Genomic DNA, 17,324 nt, shown 5'->3' with positions numbered 1-17,324 from the left:
ATGGGCAAAGACCAAGGAGATTTATTGGGTTAAGTATAGACTTGACCCACTCAGATGGTAATTTTGGTGGGATGGATGAAAGGTTGATGGGGATGCTTGTGTGCCACCAAACTATAATGGCAAAAGGGCATTCAAACAGGATGTGGACCACCGATTCTTGGGGATGGTGACAATAGGGGCAAGAAGTGTCCAAGTCGACAATTCCATAGCCAAGGAAAGCTCTAGTGGGGAGAACATCCCACGCAATTTTCCAAAGATGGTATTTGAGTCTCTCATTAAACTTCATGGACCACAATTTCTTCCATTCACAGGCAATAAGGGGGCCAGAATTTGAAAATCTGGAGGTTTGGTCAGCAAGATAAGCTGACTTAACAGAGAAATTGCCACTTGGGCTGATTGCCCAAAAAATGGAGTCTTCTATTGGAGAAAAAGGGATGTGAATTTTTTGAATGAGAGAAGCTGTGTCTTGGTCAAAGCGATTATGGAGGAGGGCACAGTTCCATTGCCTAGTTTCAGGGATGATAAGATCAGATACAAGATGATGGTTAGGCAGGGAGGATGGAGGGGAAGGGGTGAAGGATGGGATAAAGGGAATCCAAGGGTCATGCCAAATATTCACAGAAGAGCCCGAACCAATTGAGAAACAATAGCCTTTTTTTTTTATTATTTTTTTTTATCATAGGGATGCTTTTATGAAGGCTTTTCGAAATGAAGGATGAATTCTGCTGTGGGGTGGAGGATAGAAATAAGTGACCTCGAAGATATTTGGAACGGAGGAGATTGGCCCAAGGTTTATCAACACTGGATGCAATTATCCAGCCAAGTTTGGATAATAAAGCATTATTGAGGTCATAAGCACGATGAAAGCCTAATCCCCCAGAAGCTTTTGGCTTGCACAAAGAATCCCAAGCTTTTGGATATATATGGTGGCCAAGAGTAGTAAATCCCCAGAAGAAGTCACGGAGCCTAGCATCAATCTGGCTACAAGTTGATTTTGGAAGCTTAAAATAGGACATCTAGTAGGATGGAATGGAAGAGAGCACAGATTTTATTAAAGTTGCTTTGGCTGCCTGAGATAGGACCTTTGCTTTCCACCCAGATATTCTGCTAGAGATCTTTTCAAGGATGGTGCTGAATTGAGCTTGGTGGCTCCTTTGGATATGAGTGGGAAGGCCAAGATAGAATTCTTGGAGGTTGAATGATACAGGCCAATTAGGTTGCACAAATTGGTTTTGGATGAGCTGGGAACATTTTTGCTAAAAGTTATAGCTGATTTCCTCATATTGATAGACAGCCCAGACCAGGTCTAAAATTGAGATAAGCATATTCTATTGCCTGAAGGTCTTCTTGGTTAGCATGAGAAAAAACCACAAGGTCATCAACAAACATGAGATGTGATATTGGATGGTAGTTCCTAGCAATCTTGATGCCTTGGAGAGAACCAACAGTTTCATTCTGTAAAAATAATCTAGAAAGTACATCAGTAACCAAAATAAAGAGGACTGGAGAGATGGGGTCATCTTGACGAATGCCTCAACTGGAAGTGAAGAAACCTTCTAGTGATCCATTGATTAAAATGGAATAAGGAGTGGAGATGCACTGATTGATCATTTGAATCCATTTTTCATAAAAACCAAATTGCTTGAAGATGGAGAGTAAGAAGGACCATTCAACCTTGTCAAAAGCCTTTTCCTAGTCGATGTTCAAGGCAGCCAATCCAGAAGAGCCAGTGTTTTTTTTTAAGGGTGTGGAAGATTTCGTGTGCGATGATTGAGTTGTCTTGGATGTTTTTGCCATGGATAGAGGCAGCTTGCCATGGGGTGATGAGTTTAGGGAGGAGAATTTTAAGGCGGTTGGCTAAGGTCTTGGAGATTATTTTGTAGGATAAATTGCACAGGCTTATTGGATGGAATTGATGAACTGAGGATGGATTTGGGGTCTTAGGGATGAGGGTGATAAAGGTGTGGTTTATCTCTTTCAAAATAAGACCACTAGCAAAAAAAGACTGGACCATGGCAATGACTTCTGTGCCAACAGTAACCCAATAAGATTTGTAAAAAATGGCTGACATTCCATCAGGACTAGGGGATTTTGAAGAAGCAAAACTGAATGCAACAGATTTAATTTCATCATCAGAGGGAATGGCACACAGGGATTCATTTTCTTCAGGGGAGATGGAGTGAGGGATGAGACCAGAGGGGTCAATATGGTGGCAAGGGTGAGGATGCTGGGATGTAAAAAGATTTTTGTAGAAGTTGACAAAGCAGTCACTGACTTGTTGGTGGCCAGAAAGCCATGAGCCAGAGTCATCTTTTATAAAATCAATTGCATTCTTTCTTCTGCGAATAATGATGGAAAGAAGGAAAAATCTTGTATTGAGGTTTGATGATGTGTACTAATGGATTCTTGATTTTTGGCACCAATACAAATCTTCACGGATCATGCATTCATTGAATTCACACATAAGAGTGTTCTCAGTAGAAGTGTTGGAGGTAGAGGGAGGCAAGCCTTGGACTTTATTTATTTATCTATGCCTTCTTTGTCGCTGGAGGTACTTAATTTTAAATTTTAATATGTATCCCAGCATTTTTAGACCTCTAACATAGGTCCGTTTGAATTGGACTTATTATTATTGAAACTGAAAAATTGAAAACACTGTAATAAAATAATTTTTAAATGGGTGAATAGTATCGTAGGACCCATTTTTAATATTTTTAATGCATGAACAGTGCTGCTACAGTGATGAACAGTATGTGAATAGTGATTTTTGTCCCCTATTCAATGAACCCATGTGATGTTACTGTTCACGCACAGGAAAAAAAAAAAAATCTGAAAACACAAACTGAAAAAACGCAGACGCCCACCCCAAACGCTCACATAATCTTTAACTTCAAATCTGCCAACAAAAGTAGCTCGTATCAGTATTGGGCTTGTTACATTCTTAATACTTTTTTAAAATTATCCCTTAAGAAACTTTTGTATGTGATTTGAATTGTATAAGGTCACATGACAAAAAATAATTACTATTTCAACAGTGTGAAGTTTATAGTTTTTATTCAATGATTGACCTTTAATATACTTACATTTGAATTTCAACACTGTTCTCCTTACTATAACAATATTTCAACAACTTGACAAAAGAATAAAATTTAGAATTCTAGTACTCAGGTTTCAAAAAAAAAATCCAGTTCTTAGAGATGTCCTGAAATCATTAATTTAAGCCAATTATTCACTTAGAAGCTTCTTCACAAATTGGCCACTATCTGGATAAAATAGTGTCTACAAAAATTAATCAAAGGTTAGAAAATGTATTCCACACGTCTTAATCCAAGTATAATTATTGGGAATTTATTGGTATTTCTAAGTAATATAAAAAATTCAAGCTTGTTTACATTTTCTTTCAAGTTCACATATTTTAAATAATATAAAGGGTTTTTTTTTTTTTTTTTCCAGATGTGAAAAAGTTTGCTCAATTTGGATAAATGTAAATAAAGGAATTCTTTGTAACTTGTTAAAATGATCCAAACATACATACATACATACATACATAAATATATATATATATATATATGGGTTGAGTTCAAGTTACACCTAATGTAGCTTTAAGTAATATTACACCACTGAATTTTTTTTTAATTGGATGCGAATTTTGATAAATCCACTATTAGATTACATTATTTTTGTATATTTTCCATGCTTGCAAAATTTCAAGGTGATCAAAGATTAATAGTCATGTCATTAATCAATTGTTTAAATTCAAGTTTTTGTAGTTTGAAATAATGCATAAAAATGAGTTTATGGATCGAATGGTAAATAACATCCAATTGATATGAAAATTGACGTAAATATTAAGAACATATAAAACATGTAATTCAACGGTGAGATTTTTAAAATATGAATTTTATAACAAGTTATTGGGTGGAGAGAGAGAGAGAGAGAGGATTATGGGTTTGTGGGGTTTTTTTTTTTTTTTTTTTTTTTTTTTTTTTTTTGAGATAATTACAATATGCTACCAACATCGCAACTTGAATTATTTCCCTTATAAACTCCCAAGCACCTTGTGCATGGAGAAATGTCAATTATGCTTACAATGCTCTTAGCACATTGAGCGTAGTTAAGGCTCTTAGCACAAAATGCTCTTAAGCACATTAAGGCTCTTAGCATAAAATTCTTATACGGCACTTAGCACAAAATGTTATATTTAAATACTCATTTTTCATTATTATTTGATGTGAGACTTTACCATTGGACTAACCAATCACTGATTCACCATATCTCTCACATTATTATGAACATATCTTTAAATGCTCTGAATTTTTTTATATAAAAAATACTCCTAAAATTTATGGGTTATGCGTGGAAAAAAAAAAGTGAATATTAGGAGGAAATTAGATGTGTTTGTACAAAATTTTAAAGATATACCGATAGGTAAAATTTACACAAAATTTTAAAGTGAATATTAGAAGGAAAAATTTAGATGTGTTTGTACAAAATTTTAAAGATATACCGATAGTTAAAATTTACACAAAATTTTAAATTTTGTTTAAATATAGGGATTGGGGATATTTCAAAAAAGCCAGGGCCCATGGGGGCCATTCCCCCTCCCCACTCCCACCGCCTATGTCTGGTCAGACAATTATATTGAAGGATAATTAGGATTGACATTATAATTAACAAAAATCCATAGACGTTTGAACAAAGATGAGAAGGTAGGGAATGAAGATGTATTCCATTTAATTAACACTTTTCCAAGAAACTAAGCAAAGTTATAGTATTGAACTAGATTGCAGACTCTCTCCTATGCTTTACACAATAATTATCTTATGTATCAAGTAAATGTATCATATCTCTGACAAGAGCATATGTGCACTACAAAATTCAGAATCTAAAATATTGTGCAAAAGATGATGCATATGCAAGAATTTTTATTTTTATTTTTTAAAAATCTAGGTTGTTTCTTTTAATACTCTCTTTCTCTCTGTCGTTTTTTTGTGAATACTGCAGAAGAAATAATAATTTCAAATAGCCCAAAGTTCGTGGGGAACTGTCATTGGCAAGTGCCAAGGGATTGTCTAAGCAGTTTGCATAATTGCATCAGATTGGATCAAGCACTAATTGGAACATGCTTTATTGGGGAGTGCTACTGCGTTAAGTTTAATGCAGTTAGCAACATAAGCTTACAATAAATAAGAGGAAGATTATGCTTCTCTCTCTCTCTCTCTCTCTCAAACTTTTGTTCTTTGTAGTTAGAAAACTGAGTAATAAAAAACCAGGCGAACAACAAAGGACGATGGCAATTTATGACTTACAGCAAAGAAAGAGTATACCCAAATTATTTGGGTACAATTCCAAAAGTAAATTGGAAAAAGCATGGTGTATCGAGTTATAATATGGTAGTTCAGTGATGATTTCAAAGTTATTTGATTCTAGTTAATTGGTTATCTCAATTTTAAATACCATTCGATTCTTAAAAGAAAAGAAAAAAAAAAAAAAAAGACTTTAGATGCCATTCAATGAAACTTTTGAAACACTCCAATAAACTAAAGATATCATGGAAGATGATTTTAACTTTATTTTGGAATATATATATATATAAAATAAAATGGAATAAATGTTATAAATGTGTTCATGCATTAGCACATGAATACTTAAGTTTGTATGAATTAAGATCCTCTTGAGTTCTTTGTATAACGGAGTTTCTAAAATCTCATCCATTTATTTTGAAATGAGTGGATTAGATTTTATGACGTAATCAAATTGTATAAAAATGTTGACAATGATTATTTTGACATCTATTTAAATTGTTGATGATGTGGCAAAATTCAATATACTTATCTCAAAATAGATGGATAGGATTTTAGAAACTCTATGGTAGAATTATCCTAAGAACTTTAGAGGATTTTAATTCATCACTTAACTTACTATTAGCCAAAAAAGCAAAAGGTATCACTTGACTTACCACCACTTGAGTATCCTCCTCTTGGATTTTCCCTTTATTTATGTCAAACCCTTCTTGAGTAGACAATATTAATGATTGGTTTAATTTCTCTCCCTTTTTAAGTATCCTTTTATTATATACGAAAGAAATGATCAGTAATATAGAGTTGCCGAAGTTGTAGTTTCAAATGCAATCTTGCATTTCACATTTTTTTTTTTTTAATCTTATCTTGTCATTTCTATCATTTGTATAATGCGTTATCAACGAAGCTCAGACCAAATGTAAAAGAAAGTATTCTTCCCTTTATTCTTCATCATCATGGAAAGCAATCTATTGTAAGCGCCCCCAAGGCATGGTCCATGTAGCAAACCCTTAACTAGACCAACTAATTGACCCCTACATAGAGGTATAACTTAACTAGACAGTGAATCTGGGTAAGGTACGGACATGAGAAGTTATTAAGCAGTCAATCAATTTAATCAACGAATAGGCTTCCACTCGTATCTCTTAGTTATGTTTTAATAAAGGGCCCCCCTAAACAGGACCCCTCCTAAGCATGCATAACATCATTAGATAAATAAATTGAATAAAAAGCAATCAACGAAAAGCCAAATAAGTTGATGCCATGTTTACCACCCGCTTGACCCTGGGCTGAATGTCATGTGTTTTAAGCATGAAAGAGATGCAAATTTTCCCCAGAAGTCCCCACCAAAATGAAAATTTTGTCCTATAGTTTCTTATTTTTGGCATTAGATTAGAAGAGACAAGATACGAGATAGAGAGGGATGTGGCGAGCCGGTGATGATAAAGAAGTAGATGGAAACATCCTCTTGAAAGGTTTGGTTGCTGACTCTTCCACTGCACCATTTGCAGTTCTACCAATTAAACTTAACTAAACATCTGAAAGTAACAAACTTAAACCTTAATATCTTTCACAATTGGTGTAATCTTCCAAGTTCACGTGTTCTTCCTATGAGGATTTTGTAGAGGAGAGAATCCATTTCCATGACTACTTTTGAAACTCCCCTGATCCCTTAGTGATTGGCACAGTGGCATGAATAGGTTGCTGGCTTCACAGAAAATTATAGTATTAGCATGAACCTATATTCCTTGTTTCATACAGATTAAAACCACTATTCAAGAGTAGAAATTGATACAACGATTATTATATCACACTTGCATGACAAACCATAACTCAAAGGTGTATATTTTTTCTTTTTTGGCTGGATAACCAAAGGTGTAAACTAACTAGCAAGTACTGAAATCCATATTTTGAGCCCACAAGCCCCAGATCTCATACATCTAAAAGTGCTTAAGTACCCAAAATTCAACCATTCACCATAAAGGAAAATGACTCTTAGTACAGGCAAATAATACTTTCTCCATTGCTAGCTCGACCTCACTGCAAGTGCAATCCATAGGGAAAATTACACAAAATTCTTTATCAACATATTTAACATGAAAACATACAGTAACATCAATGAGCAAAAAATTGTACAACTAATCAAATTAAAAAAAAAAGAAAAAAAAGAAAAAAAAAAAGGGTTTTACATAAGAATGATAGTATGCTTGTACCTTTCTCGGCTCTTTGGCCAAGACAATATACCCCAATTCTGCAAATAATGATTCAGCAATTCTCCAAGAAGAATAATTACTCATGCTATACTGCAAAACATTGATGAGATCAAGCATGTTGAGCCAGGACGTCAACACTCAAACTGATTTTCTCATAACAATATAATTGACTTTTAGGTCCTTGATCTTTATCCACTTCCATGATGAATAACAGGTGAAGCGGGTATGCTAATTGACCTATGGCTCGTGAATAGGATTATTGGGCTTAATCAAATAATCCAAGGAAAAACCAGGATTGAGGAAAGATACAGTTCAAGCTGCATTAACTCTATCCACTATCAGCTTCCGATTGTTCTTCCTCAATATCTTTAATGCTTTGAACTATATCAGCGACTTTTTTGGATATGTGTTCTGTGTGTTGTTCCAAATCTTTCAAAATCATGTTTAATTGTTCTTCATATGCAGCACATCGACGCTTACACTTTTGCTTCTCATTATACAACTCAAGGGACAGCTCACGGATTCTCTTATCTTTCTCATCCTGCAAAAAAGGTGAATAATTGGGTTTGCTACATATGACATTGAAATGGCTAAAGCATTACTGATAAATCAAGAAACAACAAATTTAAAACCCTGGACATAAGAAATAGCAGAAATATCCAGTCCAGTTGAAGATAGAATTCACACTGAGCATGTACAAGATTCAATCTATTTTCAGTGATTCCTGCTAGTTGTGACATATTAATTCACATTGGGGGTTTGAGTCTTTGTGTGGAGTTCAGAGGGTTTTATTGTATTTCAATACCCTGTGATTGGACAATATTTCAGTTAAGTCTCTTGAGTTTCTACTTGACCAATGAACCCTGAAAATTTAAAATTACTTCCATACCACCCAATTGTTAGCCTCAATTAAATAGAGGAATCCAACTTAAGCATGTGACTTTTTCATCTTTTTTTTTTTTTGTGGGGGGGGGTGTTAAATTTTTGTCAAAAGATATGTAAAACAAACCAGGCAAGCCATTTTAGCATCAAGATTTAGATTAAATTCCTGAGTGTAGACCAGACAATGGCAGACCCACTTCCAAAACCCAAATTCAATCATTGAGTTTTCCTATGATGGCGCTTCAAATGTAAACATAATAAAATTAGTCAAAACGATAACTATGGCCTTCATATAGGTCTTGGCTGTAATTGGTTGTAATGACCAACACACAGCAAGATCAGGCTTGACGCTCCCTGTGCATGGTAATAAATTAATAATCTTACCACTGTAACTCATTCAAAAAACATGGATTAGCAAATCAACTGCAATAATATTGTATCAAGTATAGTCAGATACTAAGATATCAATCTCAAACTCCTCATTGAGAGCTTTTGGGATCCCTTCCGGGGAAATTTACCAGGACTCAATAGTTTCTTGAGTTCAAGTAGTGATAATATTATAAATATCAATCTCAAACATACCTCACTAACTAAGTGCTTTCCTGATCCCCGCCATGGGACTTTACTGGGACTCATTAGTTTATGATTATGCTCTTTCACAAATTTGGTGACAACCCACTTCACTCCATCCCTTAAAGCTAGCCTTATCATTGCCTGACAGCCCTCTCGGGTAACAGGGGGTGGAGGAAGAACTCTGTCTTTTCTATAAACATACTTTTTTGCACGAAAGCCTTCTTTTGAACAAACAAAATCTTGACCAATAACCTGATTGTTCACTCGTGAACGACGGTTATGGTGTATACGTACAGTGAAACCAGTGCGCCTACCATAGGTAACATAAAATTCTCTAGCTTCATCTCTTGAATTGAACTCCATGCCTACGTATGGTTCTAAAGCTTCTGCATTCATAGGTAAATCTCCAACAGATTGATCTGACACCCTGTCATCTTCACCTATACACAAGTTTAAGTTGTTTGGAAGCCCATCTTCTATCCTTATATGCTTCTCATATGTTTCAGCTTGCAAATCTAGGTCACTGTCATCTAAGTCAAATCCCTGATGAGGTTCATTATCCATCATCCTCCTACAGTAGAAATCAAAAGGGTCATTCTAAATGTAATATCAAGCCGCCCACACAAGAAAAATCTAGAGAAAAATTGCATTCAACATGTAAACCTAACTACACTTTTACTATAGTTAATTTCTTGATCCTCATTTTTTCTGAAAAAAAAAAAAGTCTTTAAAAATCAATGCTCAGTTCTTTCTGCTCCAACAGCATCTGTAATGATAATGAAGTTAGGGGATGACAAAGGCGTCAAGGTAATTTTTTGATGATGCAATGTTTCAATGATGTTTCATTGCACACAAAAATTTATTAACAGTAAAATGGTCATGGTAACATATTAAGCATGCAAGAAGAGAACCAAAGGATAGAAACTTATATAGGACAAGGAAACAATGAAAAACACATTGACAATTCACAAGTAATACTTCAAATTAGAATGTAAAAGACATCAGGAAAGTTATTGAGGATGATTTGTATTCATTGATCTTTGAGAGAGAATAAAGTCATAAATGATAAGATTTTGATTTAGTTATTATTGAAAATATGCAAAACTTATTAACGCTGAAACAACTATCAATTTTTCAATTACCTGAATTATATGACAAAATAAGGTTTCAATCATGAGTAGACCTCTACTAGTGGGACAAACAGAACTACTAAAATCGTCTCAAAATCTTATAAGACTTAAAGGGGGTCATTTCAGGGCTAATTGGAAGCTAAGCGATTCTGGTATTAAGGATTCAATGTAGCTATTGAGTATTGACACTAACCTACATGGTCATTGACTCATTTACAATTTCCACCCTAACCCACAATTATTTTTGCAATATCAACACCTTAATTCAAGATTAACTTGCAATGCCCACCCCAATATCTAATATCAGTATTAAAATGCAAAATTTAGAAAGGTCCACTTGAGTGAACATTACAAATTAATTTTGATACATTAGTGCACACTACCACATAAACCAGCCCACTAATTTGGTAATTTCAACACTAATTTTGACTGGTAAACTGATCTCCAATCTGGGTATTGAATATATATTGATCACAAAAATTTATAGTTTAGGATGGACATTACAAATAATCCTATAGTTTATGGTGGATAGTTACAATAAACCCCGGTATCAAAAAGTAACTTTTTTCAACTCAAATTATGTTTTGCCTAAATATTCCAATGGATAGGAAAATTTAGCCCCAAAAAAAATGGTGATTTTCTTTTGGGTATAAGAAATAACTAATATATATCTTGGGCAAGATTAGAAAGTCAGCTCATTAAGTAAAAGAAAAAAGAGTGTGCCATTCAAAGAAGAAGAAGAAAACAAAAACTGGTATTTGAGTTGATGAACTCACCGAGTGGAAAGGGCAAGTCCTAGATCGAGATTGAAGCGTGCATGGTGGAAAGAAGCAGAGGAGTTTTGAGGTTGTTCTTCTGACTTCTGAATTCTGTCTTTCTGTGTTCTGTTCTTGTCTTGCTCGATCTGCTTCTTCTTCTTCTTCTTCTTCTTCTTCTATGTTGGGGAGTTTGGTCTCGTTTGTTTTTGCAGAGAGAGAGAGAAGTGGTGGGGCCAGGTCCGAGCTGGGGCCCACAGTGGAGAAAGTGAGTGTACGCACACTAAGAATCTGTTTGGGATTCGCTTATTTTACTGAAATTGAAATTTTTTTGTTGAAAGTATTGTAAATAAATGTAAAAATTAGCTGAAATAGTACAATAGAATCTATAAATAATACCAAAAAAATGTAATAAAATTCATAAATAATAATAAAAATAAATTAAATAGCAAAATAAATTAACTTTTTAAACCTTAGCCAAACTCGTGCTAAGTAACTTCATGCGGTAAATTCAATCACTCTCAAAACGTAGTCAGCAATTTAACCTATTTTTAATTTTCTCTTGCTTGCTTGGCCAAAGACAAACAAAAAACACACACGCGCGCGCGCACAAACAGAGGAATTTTAATAATGTCAACGCACTTTATTGGCGATTGGACCACACACACAATAAAACGACGGATCACATCAACTAGCCTATCACTATCACACGCGCGCACACACACAAACACAAAACCAACAACCTTCGTGTCCGTACACTCACTTTCTCCACTGTGGGCCCCAGCTCGGACCTGGCCCCACCACTTCTCTCTCTCTCTGCAAAAACAAACGAGACCAAACTCCCCAACATAGAAGAAGAAGAAGAAGAAGAAGAAGAAGCAGATCGAGCAAGACAAGAACAGAACACAGAAAGACAGAATTCAGAAGTCAGAAGAACAACCTCAAAACTCCTCTGCTTCTTTCCACCATGCACGCTTCAATCTCGATCTAGGACTTGCCCTTTCCACTCGGTGAGTTCATCAACTCAAATACCAGTTTTTGTTTTCTTCTTCTTCTTTGAATGGCACACTCTTTTTTCTTTTACTTAATGAGCTGACTTTCTAATCTTGCCCAAGATATATATTAGTTATTTCTTATACCCAAAAGAAAATCACCATTTTTTTTGGGGCTAAATTTTCCTATCCATTGGAATATTTAGGCAAAACATAATTTGAGTTGAAAAAAGTTACTTTTTGATACCGGGGTTTATTGTAACTATCCACCATAAACTATAGGATTATTTGTAATGTCCATCCTAAACTATAAATTTTTGTGATCAATATATATTCAATACCCAGATTGGAGATCAGTTTACCAGTCAAAATTAGTGTTGAAATTACCAAATTAGTGGGCTGGTTTATGTGGTAGTGTGCACTAATGTATCAAAATTAATTTGTAATGTTCACTCAAGTGGACCTTTCTAAATTTTGCATTTTAATACTGATATTAGATATTGGGGTGGGCATTGCAAGTTAATCTTGAATTAAGGTGTTGATATTGCAAAAATAATTGTGGGTTAGGGTGGAAATTGTAAATGAGTCAATGACCATGTAGGTTAGTGTCAATACTCAATAGCTACATTGAATCCTTAATACCAGAATCGCTTAGCTTCCAATTAGCCCTGAAATGACCCCCTTTAAGTCTTATAAGATTTTGAGACGATTTTAGTAGTTCTGTTTGTCCCACTAGTAGAGGTCTACTCATGATTGAAACCTTATTTTGTCATATAATTCAGGTAATTGAAAAATTGATAGTTGTTTCAGCGTTAATAAGTTTTGCATATTTTCAATAATAACTAAATCAAAATCTTATCATTTATGACTTTATTCTCTCTCAAAGATCAATGAATACAAATCATCCTCAATAACTTTCCTGATGTCTTTTACATTCTAATTTGAAGTATTACTTGTGAATTGTCAATGTGTTTTTCATTGTTTCCTTGTCCTATATAAGTTTCTATCCTTTGGTTCTCTTCTTGCATGCTTAATATGTTACCATGACCATTTTACTGTTAATAAATTTTTGTGTGCAATGAAACATCATTGAAACATTGCATCATCAAAAAATTACCTTGACGCCTTTGTCATCCCCTAACTTCATTATCATTACAGATGCTGTTGGAGCAGAAAGAACTGAGCATTGATTTTTAAAGACTTTTTTTTTTTTCAGAAAAAATGAGGATCAAGAAATTAACTATAGTAAAAGTGTAGTTAGGTTTACATGTTGAATGCAATTTTTCTCTAGATTTTTCTTGTGTGGGCGGCTTGATATTACATTTAGAATGACCCTTTTGATTTCTACTGTAGGAGGATGATGGATAATGAACCTCATCAGGGATTTGACTTAGATGACAGTGACCTAGATTTGCAAGCTGAAACATATGAGAAGCATATAAGGATAGAAGATGGGCTTCCAAACAACTTAAACTTGTGTATAGGTGAAGATGACAGGGTGTCAGATCAATCTGTTGGAGATTTACCTATGAATGCAGAAGCTTTAGAACCATACGTAGGCATGGAGTTCAATTCAAGAGATGAAGCTAGAGAATTTTATGTTACCTATGGTAGGCGCACTGGTTTCACTGTACGTATACACCATAACCGTCGTTCACGAGTGAACAATCAGGTTATTGGTCAAGATTTTGTTTGTTCAAAAGAAGGCTTTCGTGCAAAAAAGTATGTTTATAGAAAAGACAGAGTTCTTCCTCCACCCCCTGTTACCCGAGAGGGCTGTCAGGCAATGATAAGGCTAGCTTTAAGGGATGGAGTGAAGTGGGTTGTCACCAAATTTGTGAAAGAGCATAATCATAAACTAATGAGTCCCAGTAAAGTCCCATGGCGGGGATCAGGAAAGCACTTAGTTAGTGAGGTATGTTTGAGATTGATATTTATAATATTATCACTACTTGAACTCAAGAAACTATTGAGTCCTGGTAAATTTCCCCGGAAGGGATCCCAAAAGCTCTCAATGAGGAGTTTGAGATTGATATCTTAGTATCTGACTATACTTGATACAATATTATTGCAGTTGATTTGCTAATCCATGTTTTTTGAATGAGTTACAGTGGTAAGATTATTAATTTATTACCATGCACAGGGAGCGTCAAGCCTGATCTTGCTGTGTGTTGGTCATTACAACCAATTACAGCCAAGACCTATATGAAGGCCATAGTTATCGTTTTGACTAATTTTATTATGTTTACATTTGAAGCGCCATCATAGGAAAACTCAATGATTGAATTTGGGTTTTGGAAGTGGGTCTGCCATTGTCTGGTCTACACTCAGGAATTTAATCTAAATCTTGATGCTAAAATGGCTTGCCTGGTTTGTTTTACATATCTTTTGACAAAAATTTAACACCCCCCCCCACAAAAAAAAAAAAAGATGAAAAAGTCACATGCTTAAGTTGGATTCCTCTATTTAATTGAGGCTAACAATTGGGTGGTATGGAAGTAATTTTAAATTTTCAGGGTTCATTGGTCAAGTAGAAACTCAAGAGACTTAACTGAAATATTGTCCAATCACAGGGTATTGAAATACAATAAAACCCTCTGAACTCCACACAAAGACTCAAACCCCCAATGTGAATTAATATGTCACAACTAGCAGGAATCACTGAAAATAGATTGAATCTTGTACATGCTCAGTGTGAATTCTATCTTCAACTGGACTGGATATTTCTGCTATTTCTTATGTCCAGGGTTTTAAATTTGTTGTTTCTTGATTTATCAGTAATGCTTTAGCCATTTCAATGTCATATGTAGCAAACCCAATTATTCACCTTTTTTGCAGGATGAGAAAGATAAGAGAATCCGTGAGCTGTCCCTTGAGTTGTATAATGAGAAGCAAAAGTGTAAGCGTCGATGTGCTGCATATGAAGAACAATTAAACATGATTTTGAAAGATTTGGAACAACACACAGAACACATATCCAAAAAAGTCGCTGATATAGTTCAAAGCATTAAAGATATTGAGGAAGAACAATCGGAAGCTGATAGTGGATAGAGTTAATGCAGCTTGAACTGTATCTTTCCTCAATCCTGGTTTTTCCTTGGATTATTTGATTAAGCCCAATAATCCTATTCACGAGCCATAGGTCAATTAGCATACCCGCTTCACCTGTTATTCATCATGGAAGTGGATAAAGATCAAGGACCTAAAAGTCAATTATATTGTTATGAGAAAATCAGTTTGAGTGTTGACGTCCTGGCTCAACATGCTTGATCTCATCAATGTTTTGCAGTATAGCATGAGTAATTATTCTTCTTGGAGAATTGCTGAATCATTATTTGCAGAATTGGGGTATATTGTCTTGGCCAAAGAGCCGAGAAAGGTACAAGCATACTATCATTCTTATGTAAAACCCTTTTTTTTTTTCTTTTTTTTCTTTTTTTTTTAATTTGATTAGTTGTACAATTTTTTGCTCATTGATGTTACTGTATGTTTTCATGTTAAATATGTTGATAAAGAATTTTGTGTAATTTTCCCTATGGATTGCACTTGCAGTGAGGTCGAGCTAGCAATGGAGAAAGTATTATTTGCCTGTACTAAGAGTCATTTTCCTTTATGGTGAATGGTTGAATTTTGGGTACTTAAGCACTTTTAGATGTATGAGATCTGGGGCTTGTGGGCTCAAAATATGGATTTCAGTACTTGCTAGTTAGTTTACACCTTTGGTTATCCAGCCAAAAAAGAAAAAATATACACCTTTGAGTTATGGTTTGTCATGCAAGTGTGATATAATAATCGTTGTATCAATTTCTACTCTTGAATAGTGGTTTTAATCTGTATGAAACAAGGAATATAGGTTCATGCTAATACTATAATTTTCTGTGAAGCCAGCAACCTATTCATGCCACTGTGCCAATCACTAAGGGATCAGGGGAGTTTCAAAAGTAGTCATGGAAATGGATTCTCTCCTCTACAAAATCCTCATAGGAAGAACACGTGAACTTGGAAGATTACACCAATTGTGAAAGATATTAAGGTTTAAGTTTGTTACTTTCAGATGTTTAGTTAAGTTTAATTGGTAGAACTGCAAATGGTGCAGTGGAAGAGTCAGCAACCAAACCTTTCAAGAGGATGTTTCCATCTACTTCTTTATCATCACCGGCTCGCCACATCCCTCTCTATCTCGTATCTTGTCTCTTCTAATCTAATGCCAAAAATAAGAAACTATAGGACAAAATTTTCATTTTGGTGGGGACTTCTGGGGAAAATTTGCATCTCTTTCATGCTTAAAACACATGACATTCAGCCCAGGGTCAAGCGGGTGGTAAACATGGCATCAACTTATTTGGCTTTTCGTTGATTGCTTTTTATTCAATTTATTTATCTAATGATGTTATGCATGCTTAGGAGGGGTCCTGTTTAGGGGGGCCCTTTATTAAAACATAACTAAGAGATACGAGTGGAAGCCTATTCGTTGATTAAATTGATTGACTGCTTAATAACTTCTCATGTCCGTACCTTACCCAGATTCACTGTCTAGTTAAGTTATACCTCTATGTAGGGGTCAATTAGTTGGTCTAGTTAAGGGTTTGCTACATGGACCATGCCTTGGGGGCGCTTACAATAGATTGCTTTCCATGATGATGAAGAATAAAGGGGAGAATACTTTCTTTTACATTTGGTCTGAGCTTCGTTGATAACGCATTATACAAATGATAGAAATGACAAGATAAGATTAAAAAAAAAATGTGAAATGCAAGATTGCATTTGAAACTACAACTTCGGCAACTCTATATTACTGATCATTTCTTTCGTATATAATAAAAGGATACTTAAAAAGGGAGAGAAATTAAACCAATCATTAATATTGTCTACTCAAGAAGGGTTTGACATAAATAAAGGGAAAATCCAAGAGGAGGATACTCAAGTGGTGGTAAGTCAAGTGATACCTTTTGCTTTTTTGGCTAATAGTAAGTTAAGTGATGAATTAAAATCCTCTAAAGTTCTTAGGATAATTCTACCATAGAGTTTCTAAAATCCTATCCATCTATTTTGAGATAAGTATATTGAATTTTGCCACATCATCAACAATTTAAATAGATGTCAAAATAATCATTGTCAACATTTTTATACAATTTGATTACGTCATAAAATCTAATCCACTCATTTCAAAATAAATGGATGAGATTTTAGAAACTCCGTTATACAAAGAACTCAAGAGGATCTTAATTCATACAAACTTAAGTATTCATGTGCTAATGCATGAACACATTTATAACATTTATTCCATTTTATTTTATATATATATATATTCCAAAATAAAGTTAAAATCATCTTCCATGATATCTTTAGTTTATTGGAGTGTTTCAAAAGTTTCATTGAATGGCATCTAAAGTCTTTTTTTTTTTTTTTTCTTTTCTTTTAAGAATCGAATGGTATTTAAAATTGAGATAACCAATTAACTAGAATCAAATAACTTTGA

At 34.5% G+C, this 17,324-nt stretch overlaps 2 protein-coding genes across 2 annotated transcripts; one reads left to right on the top strand and one right to left on the bottom strand.

The window, feature by feature from the left end:
- Positions 1-7,307: 7,307 nt before the first annotated feature.
- Positions 7,308-11,093, bottom strand: LOC115963038 (protein FAR1-RELATED SEQUENCE 5-like). The gene is made up of 3 exons (XM_031081924.1): positions 10,875-11,093; positions 8,978-9,539; positions 7,308-8,054 (listed from the first exon to the last, which is right to left on the bottom strand). The coding sequence occupies exons 2-3, from the start codon at positions 9,533-9,535 to the stop codon at positions 7,842-7,844; spliced, it is 771 nt and encodes a 256-aa protein (XP_030937784.1). The 5' UTR covers positions 9,536-9,539; positions 10,875-11,093; the 3' UTR covers positions 7,308-7,841.
- A 510-nt stretch (positions 11,094-11,603) lies between these two features.
- LOC115963035 (protein FAR1-RELATED SEQUENCE 5-like) lies at positions 11,604-15,430 on the top strand. Its single transcript, XM_031081920.1, has 3 exons — positions 11,604-11,863; positions 13,199-13,760; positions 14,684-15,430. Exons 2-3 carry the CDS (start codon positions 13,203-13,205, stop codon positions 14,894-14,896), a joined length of 771 nt encoding a protein of 256 aa, XP_030937780.1. The 5' UTR covers positions 11,604-11,863; positions 13,199-13,202; the 3' UTR covers positions 14,897-15,430.
- The last annotated feature ends 1,894 nt before the right edge of the window (positions 15,431-17,324 follow it).

This window comes from Quercus lobata, chromosome 10, assembly GCF_001633185.2.
Source record: "Quercus lobata isolate SW786 chromosome 10, ValleyOak3.0 Primary Assembly, whole genome shotgun sequence".
Lineage (NCBI taxonomy): Eukaryota > Viridiplantae > Streptophyta > Magnoliopsida > Fagales > Fagaceae > Quercus > Quercus lobata.
The sequence above is the reverse complement of the archived record's forward strand: the minus strand, read 5'-3'. Positions and strand labels throughout refer to the sequence as shown.

Coding starts and splice junctions, on each gene's coding strand:
- LOC115963038 (XM_031081924.1), bottom strand. CDS start 9,535: ATGATGGATAATGAACCTCATCAGGGATTTGACTTAGATGACAGTGAC. Junction 8,055..8,977: donor GAAAGCACTTAGTTAGTGAG/GTATGTTTGAGA, acceptor CCTTTTTTGCAG/GATGAGAAAGATAAGAGAAT.
- LOC115963035 (XM_031081920.1), top strand. CDS start 13,203: ATGATGGATAATGAACCTCATCAGGGATTTGACTTAGATGACAGTGAC. Junction 13,761..14,683: donor GAAAGCACTTAGTTAGTGAG/GTATGTTTGAGA, acceptor CCTTTTTTGCAG/GATGAGAAAGATAAGAGAAT.